Consider the following 20,755-nt stretch of genomic DNA (forward strand, 5'->3'; position numbering starts at 1 on the left):
TCTCTCTCTCTCTCTCTCTCTCTCTCTCTCTCTCTCTCTCTCGGCACCTGGGTGGCTCAGTCGGTTAAGCGTCTGACTTCAGCTCGGGTCATGATCTCATGGCATGAGTTCAAGCCCTGCGTTAGGCTCTGTGCTGACAGCTCAGAGCCTGGAGCCTGCCTCAGATTCTGTGTCTCCCTCTCTCTCTGCCCCTCCCCCGCTCACACTCTGTCTCTAAAATAAATAAACATTAACAACAACAACAACAACAACAACAAAACAGATTCTCTCTTGGGGTGCCTGGGTGGCTCAGTCGGTTAAATATCTGACTTTGGCGCAGGTCATGGTCTCATGGGTCGTGAGTTCGAGTCCCACATCAGGACTGACATCTGTCCCACAGTCCCACATCTGTGCTGACAGCTCAGAGCCTGGAGCCTGCTTCCGATTCTGTCTTCCTCTCTCTCTCTGCCCCTCTCCCACTCATGCTCTGTCTCTCTGCCTCTCAAAAATAAATAAATGTTAACAACAAAAAAAAAAGCTTCTCTCTCTAACCCCCCTCGCCTCAACCTCTCTCTCTCTCAAAAAAAAAAAAAAAAAGACATTAAGAAGATTGGCGAATTTGCTCAAACTCACACAGCTAATTAAGCAGCAGAACCTGAATTTGAATGCAGACATGACCATTCCAGCCTACTCCTAGTCTTTCTGGAAATGTAATGTATTACCTGGGGTGGTTCTTTAAAATGCATTTGACCAGGTCCCTCATTAGACATACTGAACCATATAGGAATGAGGTGTTAAGGTAGACTCTACGCGTTTAAGAAGTTCCCTGGTGGTTTTGTACCACACATGTCTGCTTCTGGAAACTAGAAGGCAAAACTGCAACCAGATTCTAATTGTTCATGAAAACTCAAGGTTTGCATTCTAGCCTTGACCTTTTCACTGTCCTCTACTACCTACACATCAAAGTATGCTGAAATTCCAATGCGCAAAATCAGAGAAGGCTGAAATTCTCAGTCTGTTCTGTAATTTGCCACCTAGTAAGAATTAAATGGGGGAGGAACTGCTTGTTTAATTAAAAGAAAAAAGACACACACACACACAAACACACTCACACTCACACACACATACACACACACCAGATTAAAGAATGGCATAGAAATTCTAAAGTGGAAGCTTTGTGAAATTTTTCAGAATGCCTCAGTTATTTAAATAAGCAGTATTATTCATTTGATAGACTTGGTTGCCCGGAACATTCAAGAATATTTACATGACTTATGAAAAAAAATTGTACAGTAAAATAAATTAATAGAATCTTTTAAACCAGCACATGCCAGCCCATGAACAAAAGTGCTTTACAATTTATTTCAGTCTTACAACGACCTTAACAAGGTAGATTTTATTACAGTATTTCCATTTAAAAATGGAAGAAACTTGATTTCAGAGAAGTTATTTGCTTAACATAACTGCTGCTAAGGACAGCTGGAGAATCTGAATCTGCCTGCTTTCGTGTCTAAAATGCCCTGTGCTCTCCACCATATCTCAATGTATCACAGTATTCCACATTAGCCGTTCTCAAAGTGTAGGTACTAGATCAGCCACATGTGCACCACTTGGGAACTTGTTTGACATGCGGATTATCAGGCCCCATTCCAGTCTTACTGAGTCAACTTACTGCATCAGCCTCAGTCACTGAGTCAGCCCTGGGGCCCTGTTTTAACTCGGGATCTGTGTTTTAACAAGCCTTCCAGATGATTCTAACACATGCTACAGTTTGAGAACCACTGCTCTATTTCATTCTCAGCTGCCCAGAAAACCAAAGCAAAAGGAGTAAACAAGCCATAGATTCTCTTCTGGGAGGTGGAAGAAGAAGTTGATGAGGAGCTCACTGTTTCAGGAATGCTGGCATTTTTACAGACAACCGAAACTATTTGCATCGCCTGCTTCCTTGCAGGCTTAATTCCTTAATATTTAAACTACTGCCCAAGGCTTGACTTCATTTATTTCCACTAAGCCTGACACCCTAGCCAAGTGTCATGCTAGTGTAGGACACGGATACTTAGCAAAGTCTTTTTATTTATAAAAAAAAAAAAAATGTTTTATCAGATTTCCGCATTCTTTAAATACATTTAGTTTCTTCCCTTTTCTCAAACTTGACCTTCGGATTCCCCCAAAGGGGAAATGATCTTGAAAGCAGTTGGAAAATAAATTAAAGTAAGGAATGTCTAAATAAAGAGGGGAGGAGGTCTTGACATTAATAACAATTGCTGCTACTGTGTGCCAGTCCTGTGCTAAGCACATTTCCTGCATTAGCTCATTCAATTTTCACAATTAGCTTGTAAGGCAGGTGTAGTACATACTATTTACGGATAATGCAAAAACCGATAGTTGAGTGACTTGTCCAAGTTCACCCAGCCAGGAAGTGGACAGTCTCATCAGCTTCCGCTCCTGATTACCAGGCTAGGCTGCATCTCATTTAAACTGTCTTCTTCATGTCAGTATCATCTTGTCTGATCTTCTAGAACTATCCTTTGGAGGTCACTAGAGCACCTGATTCTTTGAAGCCATTGGTGTGGCCAAGCTGGGCCTGGAGAGCTGTCTGCTGGCACCTCCCCCCCCCCCCCCCCCCCCCCCCCCCCCACTGCCCCGAGAGAGGTCAGTCTGTCCTTGACCATGAAACCCGGTTGTACCTATTTCTTCAAACCCAGTGTATTGGGTTTGCAAGAAGTTTAACATGTATATTCAGAAGGATGAATGAAAGAGAAAAACACAAGGCAGCAATCCTGTTGACAGGAAACATATTTAAAGCCAAATGCTTCAGAGGAAGAACAGCTGCTGTTACAAGGTACATTTTGAGGGTGAGGTAGAGCCAAATCACTCATCACTTCATAAAGTCCTGTAAAGGCCATATCCTAAAATTAAACTTTCAAATAAATGCCTCATATAAACTTCCAGGACTCAGGAACTCTTGAAAAGCTGGGGAGAAATGATCACTCTTTGCTCAATGTCAAAACAGTCTCTGGGGTCATGAAGATTTATGAGAGAAAGGAAGGTGGAGTAGACTAAAAAAAAAAAATAAATAAAGCAATCATGACTTGGAAAATGTGGGGTTCTCACTCAATTTTTCTAGTTAAAGCTGGTTTTCAAAAGCAAAGAAAGCTGATTGTAAAGGGCCCTGAGATGAAATATGGTCAAGGGAGGCAAGTATTATGGGTTGAATCGTGTGCCTCCAAAAAGATGTGTCGGACCGAGTGCACAATACTTCACAATGTGACCTTATTTGGATATAAGCTGACTAAAATGTCATTAGTTAAGATGAGGTCATACTGGAGTAGGGTGGGCCCCTACTTTAATATGACAGGTGTCCTCAGAAGACAACCCTGTGAAGACAGAGACATGTCGGAGGTGATGTGACCGTGAAGGCAGAGACTGGGGCTGTGCAGCTGAAAGCCAAGGAACGCCAAAGATTGCCAGCAAACCACCAGGCACTGGAAGAGGCAAGGAGGGATCCCCTTTCAGGTTTCAGAGAAAGCATGGCATTACGGACACCCTGATTTCAGACTTCCAGCCCCCAGAACTGTGAGAGAATACACGTCTCTTGTTTTAAAACACCCAGTTTGTGAAACTTTGTTAACAGCCCCAGGAAACAAATACAGCAGGGATCCCTGTAAACAACAGGCTCCCCATCACCACTGCTGGAGTGTTTCCCACCCAGGGGCAGCAGAGAGAAGCAGGGGGTGGGAGAAGCAGGGATCGGTGGCCTCCGGTGATTGAGAGAAGCCAGTGACATCATGGCTTCGTCTGAAGTGCATCCAAGAAGTCCAGAGGACATGTATGCATTTCTACTTGTCTCACTCAACTGAGGAAAGATCCATACCTGCCTTCTTTTCTTGTTTTAAACACAATGATTTCATCAGGGGAGTCTCAGAGCAAGAGCACTGGAAAGCTGTAACAGAGGAGGGTGTTGGGCTGGAGTAGAAGATGTGTGATTCAGAAATGAGGAAAGATAGGGACAAACTATTTGTGTTTTGCTTTCCATGAAACACAGTTTATCATCAGAAGACACCTTGACCTCTCAGAAGCATGTGTCAAACATGGTCAACCCAGCCAGACCTCTGCCTTCTTTTGGCTCCTGGGACCCAGCCCTGGGGTTTCTTCTTGCCCCTCCAGCTTGCACTTACTCTTTGTCAGGTTTCCTCTTTGCCTGACCTCTATAAATTAGGTACTTGTAAAATGGAAAATCTCTTTTCTTTTCCTCTAATCCTGCTGTGGGTTATTCCCACCAGTACCCTCTGCTGCATGCAGACAACTCCCACAATTATAAATCCAGCCCAGACTTCTATTTTGAACACTGGTCGTGTATATTCAATGTGTACTTGATGTGTCTGCTTTTATGTCTCACACATCAATTCATTATTTTCTCTCAAGCTGATTTCTTTCCCCACGTGGCAATTACATTGTACTTACTTCTGCTTTACCCATATATGCTCATCTAATCCTCAAAGCCACCCTATGCAGTTGGGACTATTATGATTCCTACTTTAGAGAGGAGAAGACACAGAGAAGAGACTCCTCCAAGGTCATTTGGCTTGCCTGTGGCACAGCCAGGATTTGAACCCAGGCAATCCGACTGTAGTCTCTGAGCTCGTCCCTAATTTGCCCTTCTTTCTCAGTACCTGTCCCTTTAAATGGTACCACCAACCTCCACAAACCTGAGTCTCCTTTGATGTGTGTCTTTCCTTGCAAATGCAATCCATCAGCAAAGCCTACTGTATTTAGACTCTCTCAAAAAGATCATCTCCTGTGTACTTCTCCCCATCTTCCTTGCCCCTACTGTTGTCCAAGTCACCATCACCATTGCCCTGGACATGGACATCTGCAGCGGTCTCCCTTCCTTCCATTGCCCACCTCCTACCACCTCCCACAAGCAGCCAAGGGCTCTGTGTCAGTCAGCCCCATGGCTCTGCGTGGCTTGACCCAACTCCCCTCTTCATCCTTACCACCCAGAGCTACTCTCCCCTTTGTCTAGCACACCTCAGTTCTCTGAGAGCCCAGCTGACATGTGTTGAATTCTTCTTCATCTTACTGTCTTTGTTTGTGCTATCCCCTTTATCTGGAATGTTCTTCTGCCTTCATTCCTCTGCTTAAAGGCTATCTTCTCTGACAAGCCAGCTCTGGCCACCTGACCTGAGTGGGTCCTCTCCTGTTGGTCTCCATCTCAGCAACCCTCCCCGCTTAGGGCACTCAGCTTTCAGTATTATCTCTCACCGTTTATATCTGCACCTCTTTCTCCTCTGACATAAAATTCCAAGGGGCAGAGACCTTTTGTTTTACTCACTACACTGTATCCAGCTCTAGCCCAGTACCAGTCTTCAGATAGGGGCTTAATAAATAACTATGAATGAGTTTGCTGGAAGAAAATGGAAGCAAGATGATGACATCCCAAGGTGTGGAATTTCTCCAAGACGTACACAACACAATTGGCTGCCTGATGAAATTGCTTCCTTCAAACATCAGTAGTTCAGAGATCAAAGTGACCATTGTATCCTAGGAAATCTGGAATATGTTAGAAATATTTCAGTGGCCACTTTCAGTACCACAGGCTATTCCAGATCTTTCAAAGCTGGTTCCAGAAGCCAGGGTGGAAGCCTGGTGAACCAGGGATGTGTCCAGTGACTCCATTATGTCTTTCTAACTGTCTCTCCAAGCACTCAGGGGTTCTTTGGTGAAGGCAGCAAACCTAACTAACTGGATTGAGTCTGAAACACTGAGCCTCCCAAAAGTCTTTATCAACACAAACTTCTTTCTCAGAATAATTTTCGTTATTTGAAGTGGATTATAAATAATTTATATTCATCTTCTTTTGAGTTATTTAGTAGCAGTATTTGAAGATTACATTTTATTTTCAACGTTTTTTTTATTTATTTATTTTTGGGACAGAGAGAGACAGAGCATGAACGGGGGAGGGGCAGAGAGAGAGGGAGACACAGAATCGGAAACAGGCTCCAGGCTCTGAGCCATCAGCCCAGAGCCTGACGCGGGGCTCGAACTCACGGACCGCGAGATCGTGACCTGGCTGAAGTCGGACGCTCAACCGACTGCGCCACCCAGGCGCCCCGAAGATTACATTTTTAATCCACAATCAGTCAGGTTTAATTTAACTTAGCTAACAGTTCTTGACCAAACTCTGCTTGGCCAAGAGCCACAGAGAGTGGAAGACTAGTATGGCTATGCTGGCCACATCCTCAGTTAGATGAAGTACATATCCGACTTCATCCTCCAGGAGAGACACTTCTGTCAAAGGGACCTGCCCTATAACTCTGGAAGATTCTGGAAGATACAGGGAAGCTGACTTATTGGATTGGGGAATCTTGCATCATCTACATCTTCTAAAATGGGTACTGGCTAGAAAATGGCACTGGTTTGGCAGGATGCTGGGAATGTAGTGGTGACACCCAGTCTGCTCCCACATCACTTCTATGGGAATGGAAATCCACCCATGAGGGACCGAGATCAGGGACGTTTACTGTTTGTAATATTACAGAAAGAACATTTCTTGTGTCTGTGGCTAAGGTCATTAATGCCCACATAACATGATGGCTACATGCATTATTTTATGAGTTTTGTACAAGTGTGTGTTTGGGAAGTGACAATCCTAACAAGTTGCTACAGATCTAAGAACTCTTCCTAATGCAAAGTAAACCTACATAATGGAAATTCCTTGAAGAGTTTATACAAAGGCTATTGGGACTACTGAGATTCTCTGTGGTCCTTGAAGGATCCCCAAAACAGAAGTGTCATGCCTCCCCAAAACTCCTTGTCCCCCTCCTGTCACCTCAGGGGGTGATACATCTCATCTCAGGCTTTATACCTGCTGTTCCTTTGCTGGATGCTCTTCCCCAAGATATTCTCCTGACCCACTCCCTCACTCCATGTTGACTTCTGCTCACATATCTGAGCAGAAAAAGCACACTCTCCATCACTGTCATTATCCATCTTTGCTTTCCTCCAGAGTACTTAAAACCGATTTTATATAATACACATTTACTTCTTAGTTTATTAGCTACCTTCCCTAATAAAAATCAGAGGCACATAAGCTCCAAGTTTTTTAAATTTCTCTTTCTCTGTATTTTCAGAGCCTAAAAAGTATCTGGCACGTAGTGGATGCTTAGCAAATATTTGCTAAGTGAATAAGTGAATTAAAAATGTCTTCTTATTCTAAGTCTTGCTTTCTTTGATAACTCTCAAGTGCCACTATGTGCCTTTTCAGAGCTCCATGTCATACCTCAAAAATCTGACTAATGCATTCTTCAGCTTTGTACATGCTGTTCAGACGGAACTGTCACTACACCTATTTAAACATGCCTTCAGAACCCAGGTGAAGTATTTACTCCAACACAAATGGTTAGAAACCAAAGGAGCAAAATCTGATAATGGAGGAAGGGACAGATTGAGAATTTTCTGCCCTTTTGACTTATTCTCTTCTAATGCACGTGAGACCTCTCCGTCTGTATTAATCTTCTTGCTCTGTACTCTAAAATGCTTGTGCTTGGGGCGCCTGGGTGGCTCAGTCGGTTAAGCGGCCGACTTTGGCTTAGGTCATGATCTCACTGTCCGTGGGTTCAAGCCCCACGTCGGGCTCTGTGCTGACAGCTCAGGGCCTGGAGCCTGTTTCAGATTCTGTGTCTCCCTCTTTTTCTTCCCTTCACATTGCTTGCTCTCAATCTAAAACTTTTTCTTTTCCTCTTTGCAGGCTTCTCCAATAGCGACTCATAGATTTGGCAAATTACACTTTTTATTATGATTAAGTGTGAAAGAGGGGCCTTCATGGGTGACCTGGGGCCAGGGGGTGGCGAAGGACAGCTCTTTAATGCTCAGTCCATTCATTGCCAGTGAATCCTCTCTCTTCTCACTCAGATTAGACAGTGTTTCTTTCCAGACTCTGTCCTGAAACAAGGCTCTAATGTTTTGATTTGAAATCCAGGTCTTACCTGTTTTTCATTAACTTCCTGCAGAGGACCATTTTTGCAACTGTCTGAGTGCCAATATTTATCCAAAGAAGCTTTAGGGAACACGGCTTAAAACACACACCAGACAGGAAGTTGCAGTCGTGTTGAAGAGCACCTAATCAGGCATGATGCCCATCTCCTTGGGATGTGAGGAGTCTAGTTCAATGAAAACAGTTTTAGAGCCAGATCCTCCAGCCCTGAGATGCAGTAAGCAGGGAGATCAGAGGAGAAATTCAACACAACCACATGTGTGTCACACAGGTGTTCTCCCACACATGTTTTAGATCTGTGTGGTTAGGAAGAGAAAACACACCAGGAAAGAAAGGTCAGGTGGGATGTCCCCACCAAAATTAGATACATGAACTGGACAGGGCTCTCACCAACTCTCTGTACCCAGGACCAGTAGCATCAACAGCCTGGGGCTGGTGTCATCCATGGGAAAGGAAGAGAAAGGCATTACTTTCCCTAATTCTCTCTCACATTAGCACATGGCACCTCTCCTAGGCATCCCTACTGTTGGTGTCATTACTCCGGGCTACACAGTGGAAATGGAACCATTGTGTCCTCATGTGTCAAACTGCACCAATATTGTTCCAGGGAGAGAGAGGAAGGGTTGGGTGGGGAAGAGAAGTTGTGCTCTCTTCCTCACAAGAACACATTGTCAGGGATTAATTTTTCCTGTTAGTAAGTTTCCACCCTACATAAGCCTTCCCCAACCTTTCCACCATCAAGAATCCCTTTAAGTGTTTCTTCTCCATGGACCTCATGCTTTGAGTGATTTTGCCTGCTAATCTGTATTTATTACAAAACATGTACTCATTTTCCCCTGTGTTCCTTATTATTAAAGACAGTAACTTCCAAGCAGAAGTTCTGATCAGCACAAGGTAACCAGTACCTTATTGTTAATATAATTTTAGTAAACGATAAAGGAATATGGTATTTGGAAATTCTGTGCAGCCTTAATGTGAGTTATATATGTATGATGATATATACATATATAGATAGATATAGATAGATATATGTATATATACATATATAGATACTCATTTAACAAAGAATATCTCTGGTCTTTGTCCTGGGTTCCTGGCACAGAGCTTCAAAGCCATTGGGATTTCCTGAGAGGAGTGTCTTTATTATGCTAACAAGGTGACTCAGGGTAAGCCTCTAGATAGCTGTAGGATGGCAGTTTGGGAGGGGAAGGAGACTGGAGATTAATTTCAGTCCCATGGCCTGTGATTCAATCAATCACACCTATGTCATGAAATCCCAGTGAAAACTCTGGAGATCCCTGGCTGGTGGACACACGATGTGCAAAGGAGGGTGATGTGTCCTGACTCCACGGACACAGGGCCTTTCCAGACCTTGCTCTATGTCTCTATGTGTAGGCAGGCTTTCTAATAAAACTGTAATGGGGTGCCTGTGTGGCTCACTTGGTTAGGCATCTGACTTCAGCTCAGAGCCTGGAGCCTGCTTTGGATTCTGTGTGTGTCTCTCTTTCTGCCCCTTCTCCGCTTCCGCTCATGCTCTCTCTCTCTCTCTCCCTCAAAAATAAATAAACATTAAAAAAAATTTTTTTTTTTAAAAACCTGTAATCACAAATACAGCACTTTCAGTGAACTCTCTGAGTTGTTCTAGATGATTACTGAAAGCTAGAGGGTCACAGAAATCTCTGAATGTATAGGTCAGAAGCGCAGGTAGCTCTAAGGCATGCAGCTGGTGTCTGAAGTGAGGGCAGGGCTCTTAAACCTGGAGTTTAACTCCAGGTAGTGAGCGTCAACACTGTTCTGCAGTATACACACTTGGAGTGGGAACAGAACATTCATATCTTTAAATGTATACAAATATCCAAAGGCACAGAATGTACAACACCAAGAGTGAACTGTAATGGAAATTGTGGACTCTGGTGATTCTGATGAGTCAATGTACGTTCATCAGTTGCAACAAATGTACCGCTCTGGTGGGGGATGTGGATAATGGAGGACCCTACACATGTGTCTGAGCAGGGGGTATATGGGAAATCTCTTTACCCTTGCCTCAATCTTGCTATGAACTTAAAACTGCTCTAAAAATAATCTTCAAAATAGGAGTGGTCAGAAAGAATCTATTTGAGGAAAATCCATCTGTTTTCAGATGGCTCAGAGAGAATCATTCCAATGGGGAAGAGGATGCTGTTGATCTGTCATAAAATCAGGCCCCAGAAACTCCTTTACAAAAACAGTTGCAGGGATACTAATTAGCTAGGAAGATGATTTTTAAAAAATAATACGTTGGAATGATAATGATTACAACTAACGTTTACTGAGGGCTCACTACATGCCAGGCACGGCTAGTGCAATTTTACATGAACTGGGTTAATGCTTACAAGCACTAAATGATGTTGGTACTACTGTTATACCCATTTTACAGGTGAGGTAACAGAGATAGCAAGAGACTGAGAGTAACTTGCTCAAGGTCATAGTCAAGAGCCCGCTTCTTAACCCATTAAAGGGTTATGTGAGAGAAGAGCTGGGATTGTGGCTGGACTGTCTTCATTCTGTTCCCAGTAGAGCTCAATGTGGCAGGTACCTGCTGCTTTGTTTAACTGCCTTTTGATGAACTTCTTCAAGACAAAGTTTGCAGGCATCACATTTATGTGAAGTTACATTTTTGTAAAATACCTTTTATCCCTTGGTTCCTGAGTGGTTCCATGTTTTCCTCATTTATAAAGTAGAGTTTGGACTGGGGAAGGGAGAATGTATAGCAAGTTAAGATGTTATACTAGCTCATAAGGATTACAGTGGTTATGAGTTTAGAAAAAAATTAGCAGCATAATAAAAATGGTAATTTGAGGATTCAAACAAATAGCAGATTGCATTCCTTATTCTGTAAAAATAAGTTAGGAATTGACCAAGGAGCAAAGACCCCAGAATATCTGCTCGAGAGCGCCAGCATTGTAGAAGGCATGTATAGGAAATATACTGCTATGGCATCTTCATAAAGTCATGTTCCGGCTCTTTCTGACTCTGCTGCCATGTCCTCCCACTTTCAATGGATGGTGGTGCCGAACTGCTCCAGCTTCCTGATGAAGAGGAGTGAGCAGACACATAGCATGAAGCCCATAACCTGAAGGCTCACAATTCCTTCCTCTACAATGGGGTGATTCACAGCAAGACTGTGGGTGTTGACCCGCAGCGGATGGCAAAGGTCTAGTGGTAGTCATGAAGCGGGGATCCAACCAGCAAAAACCTGACACCTCCTACGTGCAGCCCATTAACAAGAATGCCCAGGCAGCCCTCAGCAGCATCAGGTACGTGGTCCTCAAAAAGAAATACTGCCCCGATGTGCGCATGGCTGCCACTGGCAGAGCCAATGCCATCCTGCACAGCCAGAAGCCTGTGGTGAAGAGGCAGTTGGCCCACCCCCAAGAGCTCCTGATCACCTGCCCCCCACCACCAAAGCAATGAAGGTATCACACACACACACACACACACACACACACACACACACACACACACACACAAGTTATGTTCCTAAGACTAGTTCTAATTTGTGGGTTGCCTGAATGCTTGCTATGACCTAAAGGCAACAGAAGACAAGGGACCCTGGGTCCAAAGAGTACAAACTGTTACAATATCAGGTCCTTTCCTTGGGTTTTAAGTAGGAGAACACATGCCTGAACAGAGATATGCAACAGTTCCAAAGGAAACAGTAATGCAACATAGATTGTTGACTCATCTGATACAATGGATGGTTGCAACACACCTCAAATTTATAGACCCAGGAAACCAGCTACTCTTTCATCTTCCATGGCAATGTACTAAAATAGCAACCAAAGTCTTCTCTCTTGATCATAACACTCCAATAAACTCACCATCCACTGGTAACTGCAAACTGATCTGTAGTTTAGGAGAAAAGCATGGACTTGATTGCTTATTTGTTTTTAGGTGTTTAATGTGCTTTTGTGTGTAAGGGGGAAAAACAGAACAGATAAAAGTTAGTGATAAGAATATTTACAAAAATCTGAGGGTTTTTTTTTTTTTTTACTATGGTAAAACATAAAATTTACCATCTTAATGATTTTTAAGTGTACAGGTCAGTGGTGGTGAGAATATTCACACGGTTGTGAAACAGACCTCCAGAACTTTTTCACTGTGCAGAATGGAAACTCTATACCCATCAAGCAGCAAATCCTCTCCAGCCCAACAACTGGAGTTTTTGGTCTCTATGTGGTCCAACCACAACTCTATTTTTGGTCTGTATCAATTTGACTACTTCAGATGCCTCATAGAAATGGAATCATAGCATTTTGTCTTTTTATTACTGGTATATTTCACTTCGCATAATGTTCTCAAGGTTCATCCATGTTGTAGCATGTATCACAATTCCCTTCCTTTTTAAGGCTGAATAAGACTCCACTGTATGGATATACAGTAGCCACCTCCCCACCATCCATTGGGAGGCATTCTAAGACCCCCAGTGGATGCCTAAAACTGCAGGTAATACTGAATCCTATGTATACTATTTTCCACTATACATGTATAGCTATGACAAAGTTAAATTTATAAATTAGGCACAATAAGAGATTAACAACAACAACTAATAAAGAATTATAACAATATACTGTGATAAAAGTTATACGAATATGGTCTCTCTCTCTCAAAAGATCTTAACTGTACTCACCTTTCTTGTGATGCTGTGAGAGGATAAAATGCCTTTGTGATGAGATGAACTGAGGTGAATGATGTAGGTGCTGAGATCTAGAAACTAGTGAAAGAAAGTATTCCACTACTGTTCACTTTCTGACAATTTGTCAGAAGGAGGACGTTCTGCTTCTGGGCTGTGGTGGACTGTGGGTAGCTGAAACCACGCAAAGTGAAACCGCGAAAAAGGGGGACAGCGTACCACATTTAATTCACCCATTCATTTGTCAATAGAAGTAAATTTCGCCAACAACTTAAATAAGCTCAGAGATGGATGCTTCCCAGCGTTTGCAGAAAGGAACACAGCCCTGCCAACTCCTTGATTTTAGTGCCATGAGACCAAGTTCAGGCTTCTAACACACAGGAACCGTGAGATTAAAAAAATGGGTGTTGTGTTAAGTTGTTAAATTTATGGTAATTGGTTATGGTGGCAACAGAAAACAAATACACCCTCTCTCACACATTTGGGTTTCTCCCAGCCCTTCAGTAATGAGCCATGACTTTGAAGGTGTCAGCTGACCCACTAATTAGAGAGCCTGACCAACTAATCCCAGGTTGAATTACTAACGGACTAGTACTAGAGAGATTTTTTTTTTTTTTTTTTTTTTTGTTCCCCATCTGATTCCACCAAGTGTTTACAATAGCAGCAGGAATTTCAGATCTGGAAAGAGGACTGATTGGCCTCCTGGCCATGGTAAGGGAGTAACTTGGGGCCAAGCAACAATTGCAGCAGCACACCTCTGCCCAGCACCACCCATGCTTAGGGCTGGTACATCTCCATACAAGCTATTCTTTAGGCCTTTTTGCCCCTCACTCATGAAATATAATGTATGTTCACGATTCACAAAAAAATTAGAGCATGGACGGTGATGCACTAAAAAATAAATGTGCCCTTGCTCACAATTCTGCCTTTCTAAAAAGTTTTCATGTAATTCAGTCTTCATGGATATTTTTTTTCTTTCTTATAAACAGAATCATTCTGTAGATATATTCTGTAAATTGATTATTTTTCATTGATTACTTTTTAATTTTTTTTTTTTCCACTTCAGAGAGAGAGGGCGAGTAGGCGAGAGGGGCAGAAGGAGAGAGAATTTGTGTGTGTGTGTGTGTGTGTGTGTGTGTGTGTGAATGTTTATTTATTTTGAGAGAGAAAGAATTTTCTAATGTTTATTTATTCATTTTGAGAGGGGGGTAGGGGCAGAGAGAGAGGGAGAGAGAGAGTCCTAAGCAGGCTCCATGTGCTGTCAGCACAGAGCATGACAACACGAAGCTTGATCCCGCGAACCATGAGATCATGACCTGAATCAAAATCAAGAGTAACCAACAGAGCCACACAGACTCCCCATAAGAGAGAAAGACAGAAAGAGAATCCCAGGTAGGCTCCACGCTGTCAGTGGCAGAGCCTGATGCAGGGCTTGATCTACAACACTGGGATCGAGACCTGAGCCAAAATCAAGAGTCTGACACTCAGCCAACCAAATAACCCAGGCACTCCTCTTTGGACATTTTCTTACGTCAGTATATAAAGACCGGACCCCCTTTTTTCCCATTCTTTTTAATGATCACCTAAAAATGGCTGTAAGTTACAAATGAGTCACTTACTCACTTCATACCCCATGGCCATTTATGCTGCCTGCATATTTTCATGAATACAAATGAATGTCTTTTAGCCTGTATTTTTTTTCAGCCTTATGTAAGTATATCTATAGGATAAGTACCCAGAAGTGGAATAACTGGGTTAAAGAGGGTGTGCATTTAAACACTGATAGATATCACCAAAATACCATCCAAAAGTGTGCCAGGTTTAATCTCCCATGATCAGAGTATGAGTACTTGTCTTATCGACATACTCTCCGACATTGGTCTTACTATATGTTTTCCTCGCTTCTACCAATACTTAGGTAGAGATGGTTTCTCACTGTGTTGTTTACATTTCTTTATTTCCTAGTGAGAGATAACATCTTTTCATATATTTTCTTGTATTACATCTGTAATTCTTTTCATGTCCTATTCAGGTCCCTTACAAATGTTTCCATTGAGTTTTTTTTATTGATTTATTCAAGTAATTAAACAATTTTTTAAACATTTATTTATTTTTGAGAGACAGAGACAGAGCTCGAGCAGGGGAGGGGAAGAGAGAGAAGGAGACACAGAATCTGAAGCATGCTCCAGGCTCTGAGCTGTCATCACAGAGCCCAACAACGTTGGGCTCGAACCCACGAACCATGAGATCATGATCTGAGCCAAAGTCAGACACTCAACCGAGTCACCCAGGTGCCCCTATTCAAGTAATTGTTATGTTAAGGAAATAAGTTTTTTGTCTGTTATCCTGTAAATATTATTCCCCTGTGGTTGTCTTCTGACTCTATTAATAGTGTTGTTTGCATGTAAACCATAAATTTACATGCAGTTAAGTAGATCAATGTATTTCTTCTAGGCTTTTGATTTGGGTCATAGTTGTAACTGCCTTTCCTACTCCAAGATTATTTTTATTTTTATTTACTTATTTATTAAATGTGTATATACTTTGAGTGAGAGAGAGATCACACACACACAGGGGAGGGGCAGAGAGAGAGAGGGGAAGAGGGTGAATCCCAAGCAGGCTCTGTGTTGCCAACACAGGGCTCAATCTCACACACCTTGAGATCATGACCTGAACCAACATGAAGAGTCACACGCTTAATTGACTGAGCCACCCAGATGGCCCTCCAAGATTATTGTTAAAATTCTCCCATATCTTGTCTCTTTCATTTCAGTGTTTTATCCATCTGAAATTCTTTTTAATGTAAGAAGGGAGAGGGAATACAGATTTACTGTTTTCCCAAATGGCTAGAACTTTTCCTAACATTATTTATTGAATAAGCTATCTTTTCCTCTCTGATATGAAACATTATCTTTACCATATAATAAATTCCCAAATCACAGATGAAATTTACTGTTATTGATCTCTAATTTGGTATCATCAAAAATAATTTTAATTATGTACCTCTACAAATACATTTTTATATTTTATTATTTTTAGACATCCTCTAGCTTTTTTGGCATGTTATATTTTCCAATGAACATTTTATCAACTTTCAAAACACTTTTACTAATATTTTGATTTGACTTTCTATATTTTGATTTGACTAAGACAAGTTATGAGGGCTTGGTTTTTACTTACCCAGATAGAGGCCATGATATCCCACTTTTGCTTGAATTGAGATCACACTAAACTATTAAAAGAAAAAAAAATTACTAAACAGAATAAATCTGGGATTCAGAACACAATAATCTCAGAATAACCCTTAATCTTTAATCCGCAAACCAGAAGTCAACATTCAAAGAGAAATCATCTCAGTAAGATGATGTGTCTCTAACATCAAGTACCTTATTTGCTAAACAAACATTTGCTGAGCACCTACTATATACAAGGGATTGTGCTGGGTCTGGGTAGGGGCCAAAACAAGACAGAAAAAAGAAAATCTCTACACTTCAGAGGTTTATACATATGTTTCCTGGAAAGCAAATTCTTGACTCATTTAAAAATCCAATAGAACTAAGTTGATTGCTGAGTTCTTTTAACCAGAATCCATACCATCATAAGGAACAGCAGCAGAAAAATGGTCAACAAATTCTAGCTGGCTTCACTTTGATTCTTCGTGCTTGATTGTGATATCTCCATTTACATTTGACAAGGCTCCAAGCCTACAGCCTGTTATAAACAGACATGCCTGCTCTTTAAGAAGGCAGTCTGGTTCCTGGTAGGGCCCAGAGGTGAAAAGGGCAATTCTTTGGTGGAGCCCTGTTTAGGAACCCATGCACTTTTCATACGTAGACATTATTCAAACATGCTGGTATATCTCCATGGTTGATTTAGAAATACAAGTTGCTCCCACTGATCATGGGAACAAAATAATCTAAAAATTTAAAGATAGCTCCAGAACAAAGTTCATAGGAAATCAACACTATTAGTTCCTGGAAATATTTAGCCTGATTTTCTCAGGCGCTCTGTAGCCTAGGGCAATGGGCTCTCTACTTACCAGGTCTAACACTGCATCCCTCTGTATACACAGTCGATACAAGGTGTCCTAGTTCTGATTTTGCCTCTTTTTTTTTTTTTTTTTTTTTGTTTTAAGTAGGCTCAATGCCCAGCATGGAGCCCAACATGGGGCTTGAACTCACGACCCTGAGATCAAGACCTGAGCTGAGAACAAGAGTTGGATGCTTAACTTGAGCCACCCAGGCATCCCCTGATTTTGTATCTTAAAACTCAATTTCTTTGAGCTTCAGTTTCCTCATCTGTAAAAAGAGGAGGGCTGCTAGCACAGAATGAAGTAATATGTATTATAATGTCAGCTAGCATTTTGAGTTCTTACTATGTGCCAGGTAATATAAAAAGCACTAGGTCAATTCTGCAAGGCTTTTTGTCATATTTGTTCTCTGGGGCATGGAAGGCACTAAAAAAGTACCTTTTTTAAAAAAAATTTACATTTATTTATTTTTCAGAGACAGAATGAGACAGAGCACAAGCAGAGGAGGGACAGAGAGAGCAGAATCTGAAGCAGGCTCCAGTCTCCGAGCAAGCATTCAGCACAGAGCCTGATGTGGGGCTCAAACCCACGAACCACGAGATAATGACCTGAACTGAAGTTGGACATTTAACCGACTGAGCCACCCAGGCACCCCAAAAAAGCACTTATTGAATGAATGAATGATTTAATATAAACCTCAATAATCTAGGGAGCTATGTGTCATTAATACTATCCACTTTGCATTTAAAGAAGCTTGGGCACAGAGAAGGTACAACAATGGTCCAGCCACACAGCAAGTGAGTATTCCCCTCCTGAATCTAGACAGTGACACTCCAAAGGTATGAAGTTAACTTCCATGCTTCTGCCTTCCCCAAGTGCCTATCCCAAACACTGTCAAAGCTGATGTTCAATATGTGTTGATCCAGTACAATCTGGGAATTGTAAATTATTAACAATTATTACTGATTGAAGTTTTAAGAAATCACTCCATATTGGAGGCCATGTGACCTAACAACAGAACTTTAATGATGCTTTTCAGAAGGGGATTAGAGTACCTCCCTCATTTCCTTTACTTCATCCCGGATTCCTATTTCTCAACAGATTGCTCTACACAACCACCATAGCTCTGAGAACAAGATTCTGGTTTTCTTTACATCTTTAAATTCCCTTTCTCACCAGTCTGAAATTTTCTGCCTTCATGAAGCCAATGGTAATATCTTTGCAGAATAACATTATAATGAGTTACAGTTTTTACGATGTTGATAAAACAAGTTGTAAATGTAGCTCTCCCTGATGGTAGACTTGTGGTCTGTGTAGAACACAAATCCTGGGAAAGAATTTAAGTCTGGCTGTGTATGTAACTCCTTATCAGCAGCCAGAGGAGCCATCAGGGACCCAGAGCCCCTGGGACCTTGCACAAACCACAGTTTCCTATATACGGTCATTTGCAATCTAGGAGTCAGATTCCCCACCTGCTGAGTTAAATGCCAGCAGGATGATTCATGAGCCGTGAAATGGACTCTGTTGCAATCAAAGAAAAAGGGGAGTCTTTTCAAGGAAAAGCAAATTCCTCCGATTCCCAATACTTAATAGCTAAATGTACTTTTCTTCTACCACCTAAAAATAATTAAGTGTAGTAGGATAAATGGCTTAACTTAAAGAGGAGAAACTGCTCACAGGGATGGGTGGGGTTCCAAGTCCTCAGAACGGAGCTCGAGCCAGCCCCTCCGGAGCCCCCAGGGACCCACAGGACATTTGTGACTCCCTGCTCTTTTTCTGTCCCCAACACGTTCGGGACTTCGGAGGCCGAGATGGCCAGCTGGATCCGTAAACTGCTAGCTGTGATGGAACCTGAAGGGTCGAGGGCGCAGGGCCAGCTGGGGGTCGCTTTGCGCCCCGCCCTCACCACCGCTGGGTGACTCCCCGGAACACCCCATGGTTGCTCCTCTGGGCCTCAGCTTCCTCCAATTTGAAATGGGAGTCGTGGACTCTCTTCCCTGAAGCCTCTCAGGCCCCGCACCCCCGCGGCCCGCTGGTATGCGGCGTGGGCTGCGCTCGCGGGGAATCGGGCCCCGCGCCCACCTCTGCCAGCTGCCGAGCAGCCGCGCGCGACGCGCGGGGAGGCTGAACTTACCTGAAGCGGGGCCGCGGGGACCCGGGGTGCGGGAGAACCGCGAGAGGGAGTGCGCCCGTCCGCCCGTGCTCCGCGTCTGCTGGGTCTGCGACCGCGACCGCACCCCTTCCTCCCGCCCCTCCCCCGGCCTCCGGGCCCCACCTGACCGCCGCCGGAGGCCCTGGGAAAAGCCAGCCGCGCCCCGCGGCCGCCGGGGCTCCACCTCTGCACGGTGGCGCCGCAGCTCTCCGCGTTCCGGGGTGGCCACGCTTTCCCGCCCTCTTCTCCCAACACCCTCGCACCGAGACCCGTTTCCTCGGTTTCCACGTCCCCTCTCTTGCGTTAAGCTCTGCAGATTGACTGCAGTGCTTATTTCGTTCGAGGCGCGTGGATTCAAAGATTACACTGTTCCGGCTCCCAGGAAGCTCAGGCCTGGAACGGAGGGCGAACACTCCACACCAGTGCCAGCCCATAACATTTCTCTAGCATGGACTTTGGCCCGGCACTGTTCTAAATTCTTTAGGAGGATGCCGTAATACCAATCTTTCAACAGCCCTATAGGGTAGATACCGGTTTCCCAGGTATTTGGAAGTAATGTTCCTGCGAAACCCTCCCTAAGCCAAAATGGCAGGAAGTGAAGAAGCCATCACCATTAATTTATATGGAAAAGCTTTTGAGCGCTCCCAGATTCTGCCCCGCCCCCCCCCCCCCCCCCTCCCCCAATAACCTCTCGTAAGCCTTTCTGGTATCTTAGACACATCTTGCCAACAGATGCACAAAATAAATGGAGAGGAAGCTCATGTGCTCATAGATATAGTTCGAAGCTACGGAGACTTGCTGATGAGATGCTCAGTGTAATTCTGGGGGAAGGAGCTTGGGGGGGGGGCGCTCTGGCTTGGGTGTGTCCCCTCCCTCCATTAGGGCTGCTGCAAAACAAATGCTGAAGACTGTTTTTGGTTTTGCCTTTTTTCCTTTCTTCTTTCAGTTAGGAAAAACAGGTACTAAGGATGTCGGCATTTGGTGAAAGCGAAGTGGCCTCACAGGAACTTTGGAAAATCCGGGGATACCTGTACTGTTACTGTCCCCCGTTTTATAAATGAGGAAACCTAGACAGAGAGATTAAGTGATTTAAGCAAGTCACACAGGGAGGAAACGACAGAACTTCATTTTTGAACCCGGGGAATTGTATTATCCCTCTGCTAAGCTTATTGGCTCTCTAGTATGAGGATTAGAACCACAGACTTGGGAGATAGGAAGGTAGAAGGGCATTCTAGGCATCAGGAACAACAAAACAAACAAAGGAGGCTAAAAATGAAGGCCCTGGTTGCATTGAGGGAATCGTGAGTTGAGTGTTGAAGAATGTAGTACAGAACACTAGCAGCTACCGCTGATTGGGTATCAGGCATTGGACTAAGTGCCTGATCGCAACCCCTCTTTTATTTCAAGGCAACTCTAGGAGGTGCTATTTTCATCACAATTTGCAACAGAGGCAACTGAAGCTTAGAAAGGCCAAGTGATTTATCCAGAGCCGTAACTGGGACTCAGCGCTGGCCTCAGTGCTTATGTACCTTTCCTCTGGGCAGGGCTGAATCTTGAATGACACACTTCGAGTGTTTGGGCACAACTTAGTAGTGGGGAAGCACTGAACATGTTCGAGGGAGACTGGTCTAGGGATCCAACTCATCCTCTAAAAAGGCAGTTATGCAGGTTCCATAAACTGTGAATCAAAAGAGAGAAGAGAAAATTAAAATCCTACAGGGAGACTCTAGATCCTCTGCCATTTGGACTTCAAATGAAGTTAATGAGAGGTGGAATGAGGGCAGTGTGGCGGTTTTGGCTCTTCCCAGTGGGATTTCACAGTCTTTAGTCTCTTTGCCTTTAGTGAAACGCCCCTGAAAGAGCAGGACTTTACAGCAAAGGCCTGAGGGCAAAAGCCAAGGATGGAGGTCAGGATAGAACAGGCAC

At 43.3% G+C, this 20,755-nt stretch overlaps 1 protein-coding gene and 1 pseudogene across 4 annotated transcripts in view; one reads left to right on the plus strand and one right to left on the minus strand.

Annotated features, from left to right (window-relative positions):
- ANXA3 (annexin A3) overlaps positions 1-19,278 on the minus strand; it is a 54,383-nt gene extending 35,105 nt beyond the window's left edge. Inside the window, exons 1-3 of one of the 4 annotated variants that reach the window (XM_040480418.1) lie at positions 18,812-18,955; positions 15,828-15,879; positions 12,645-12,728 (exon numbers count right to left, since the gene is read on the minus strand). In XM_040480418.1, the coding sequence (XP_040336352.1) occupies positions 12,645-12,728; positions 15,828-15,842 (99 nt within the window). In that variant the 5' untranslated portion in view covers positions 15,843-15,879; positions 18,812-18,955. Of the gene's footprint in view, positions 1-12,644; positions 12,729-15,827; positions 15,880-18,811; positions 18,956-19,092 lie in introns of those variants that run through there. The other 3 variants (XM_040480408.1, XM_040480431.1, XM_040480421.1) reach the window with 3 other exon arrangements.
- Positions 10,993-11,580, plus strand: LOC121033805 (60S ribosomal protein L28-like; annotated as a pseudogene).
- Positions 19,279-20,755: the final 1,477 nt, after the last annotated feature.

The sequence above is a fragment of the Herpailurus yagouaroundi genome, unplaced genomic scaffold (assembly GCF_014898765.1).
Source record: "Herpailurus yagouaroundi ecotype Mexico unplaced genomic scaffold, PumYag 28, whole genome shotgun sequence".
Lineage (NCBI taxonomy): Eukaryota > Metazoa > Chordata > Mammalia > Carnivora > Felidae > Herpailurus > Herpailurus yagouaroundi.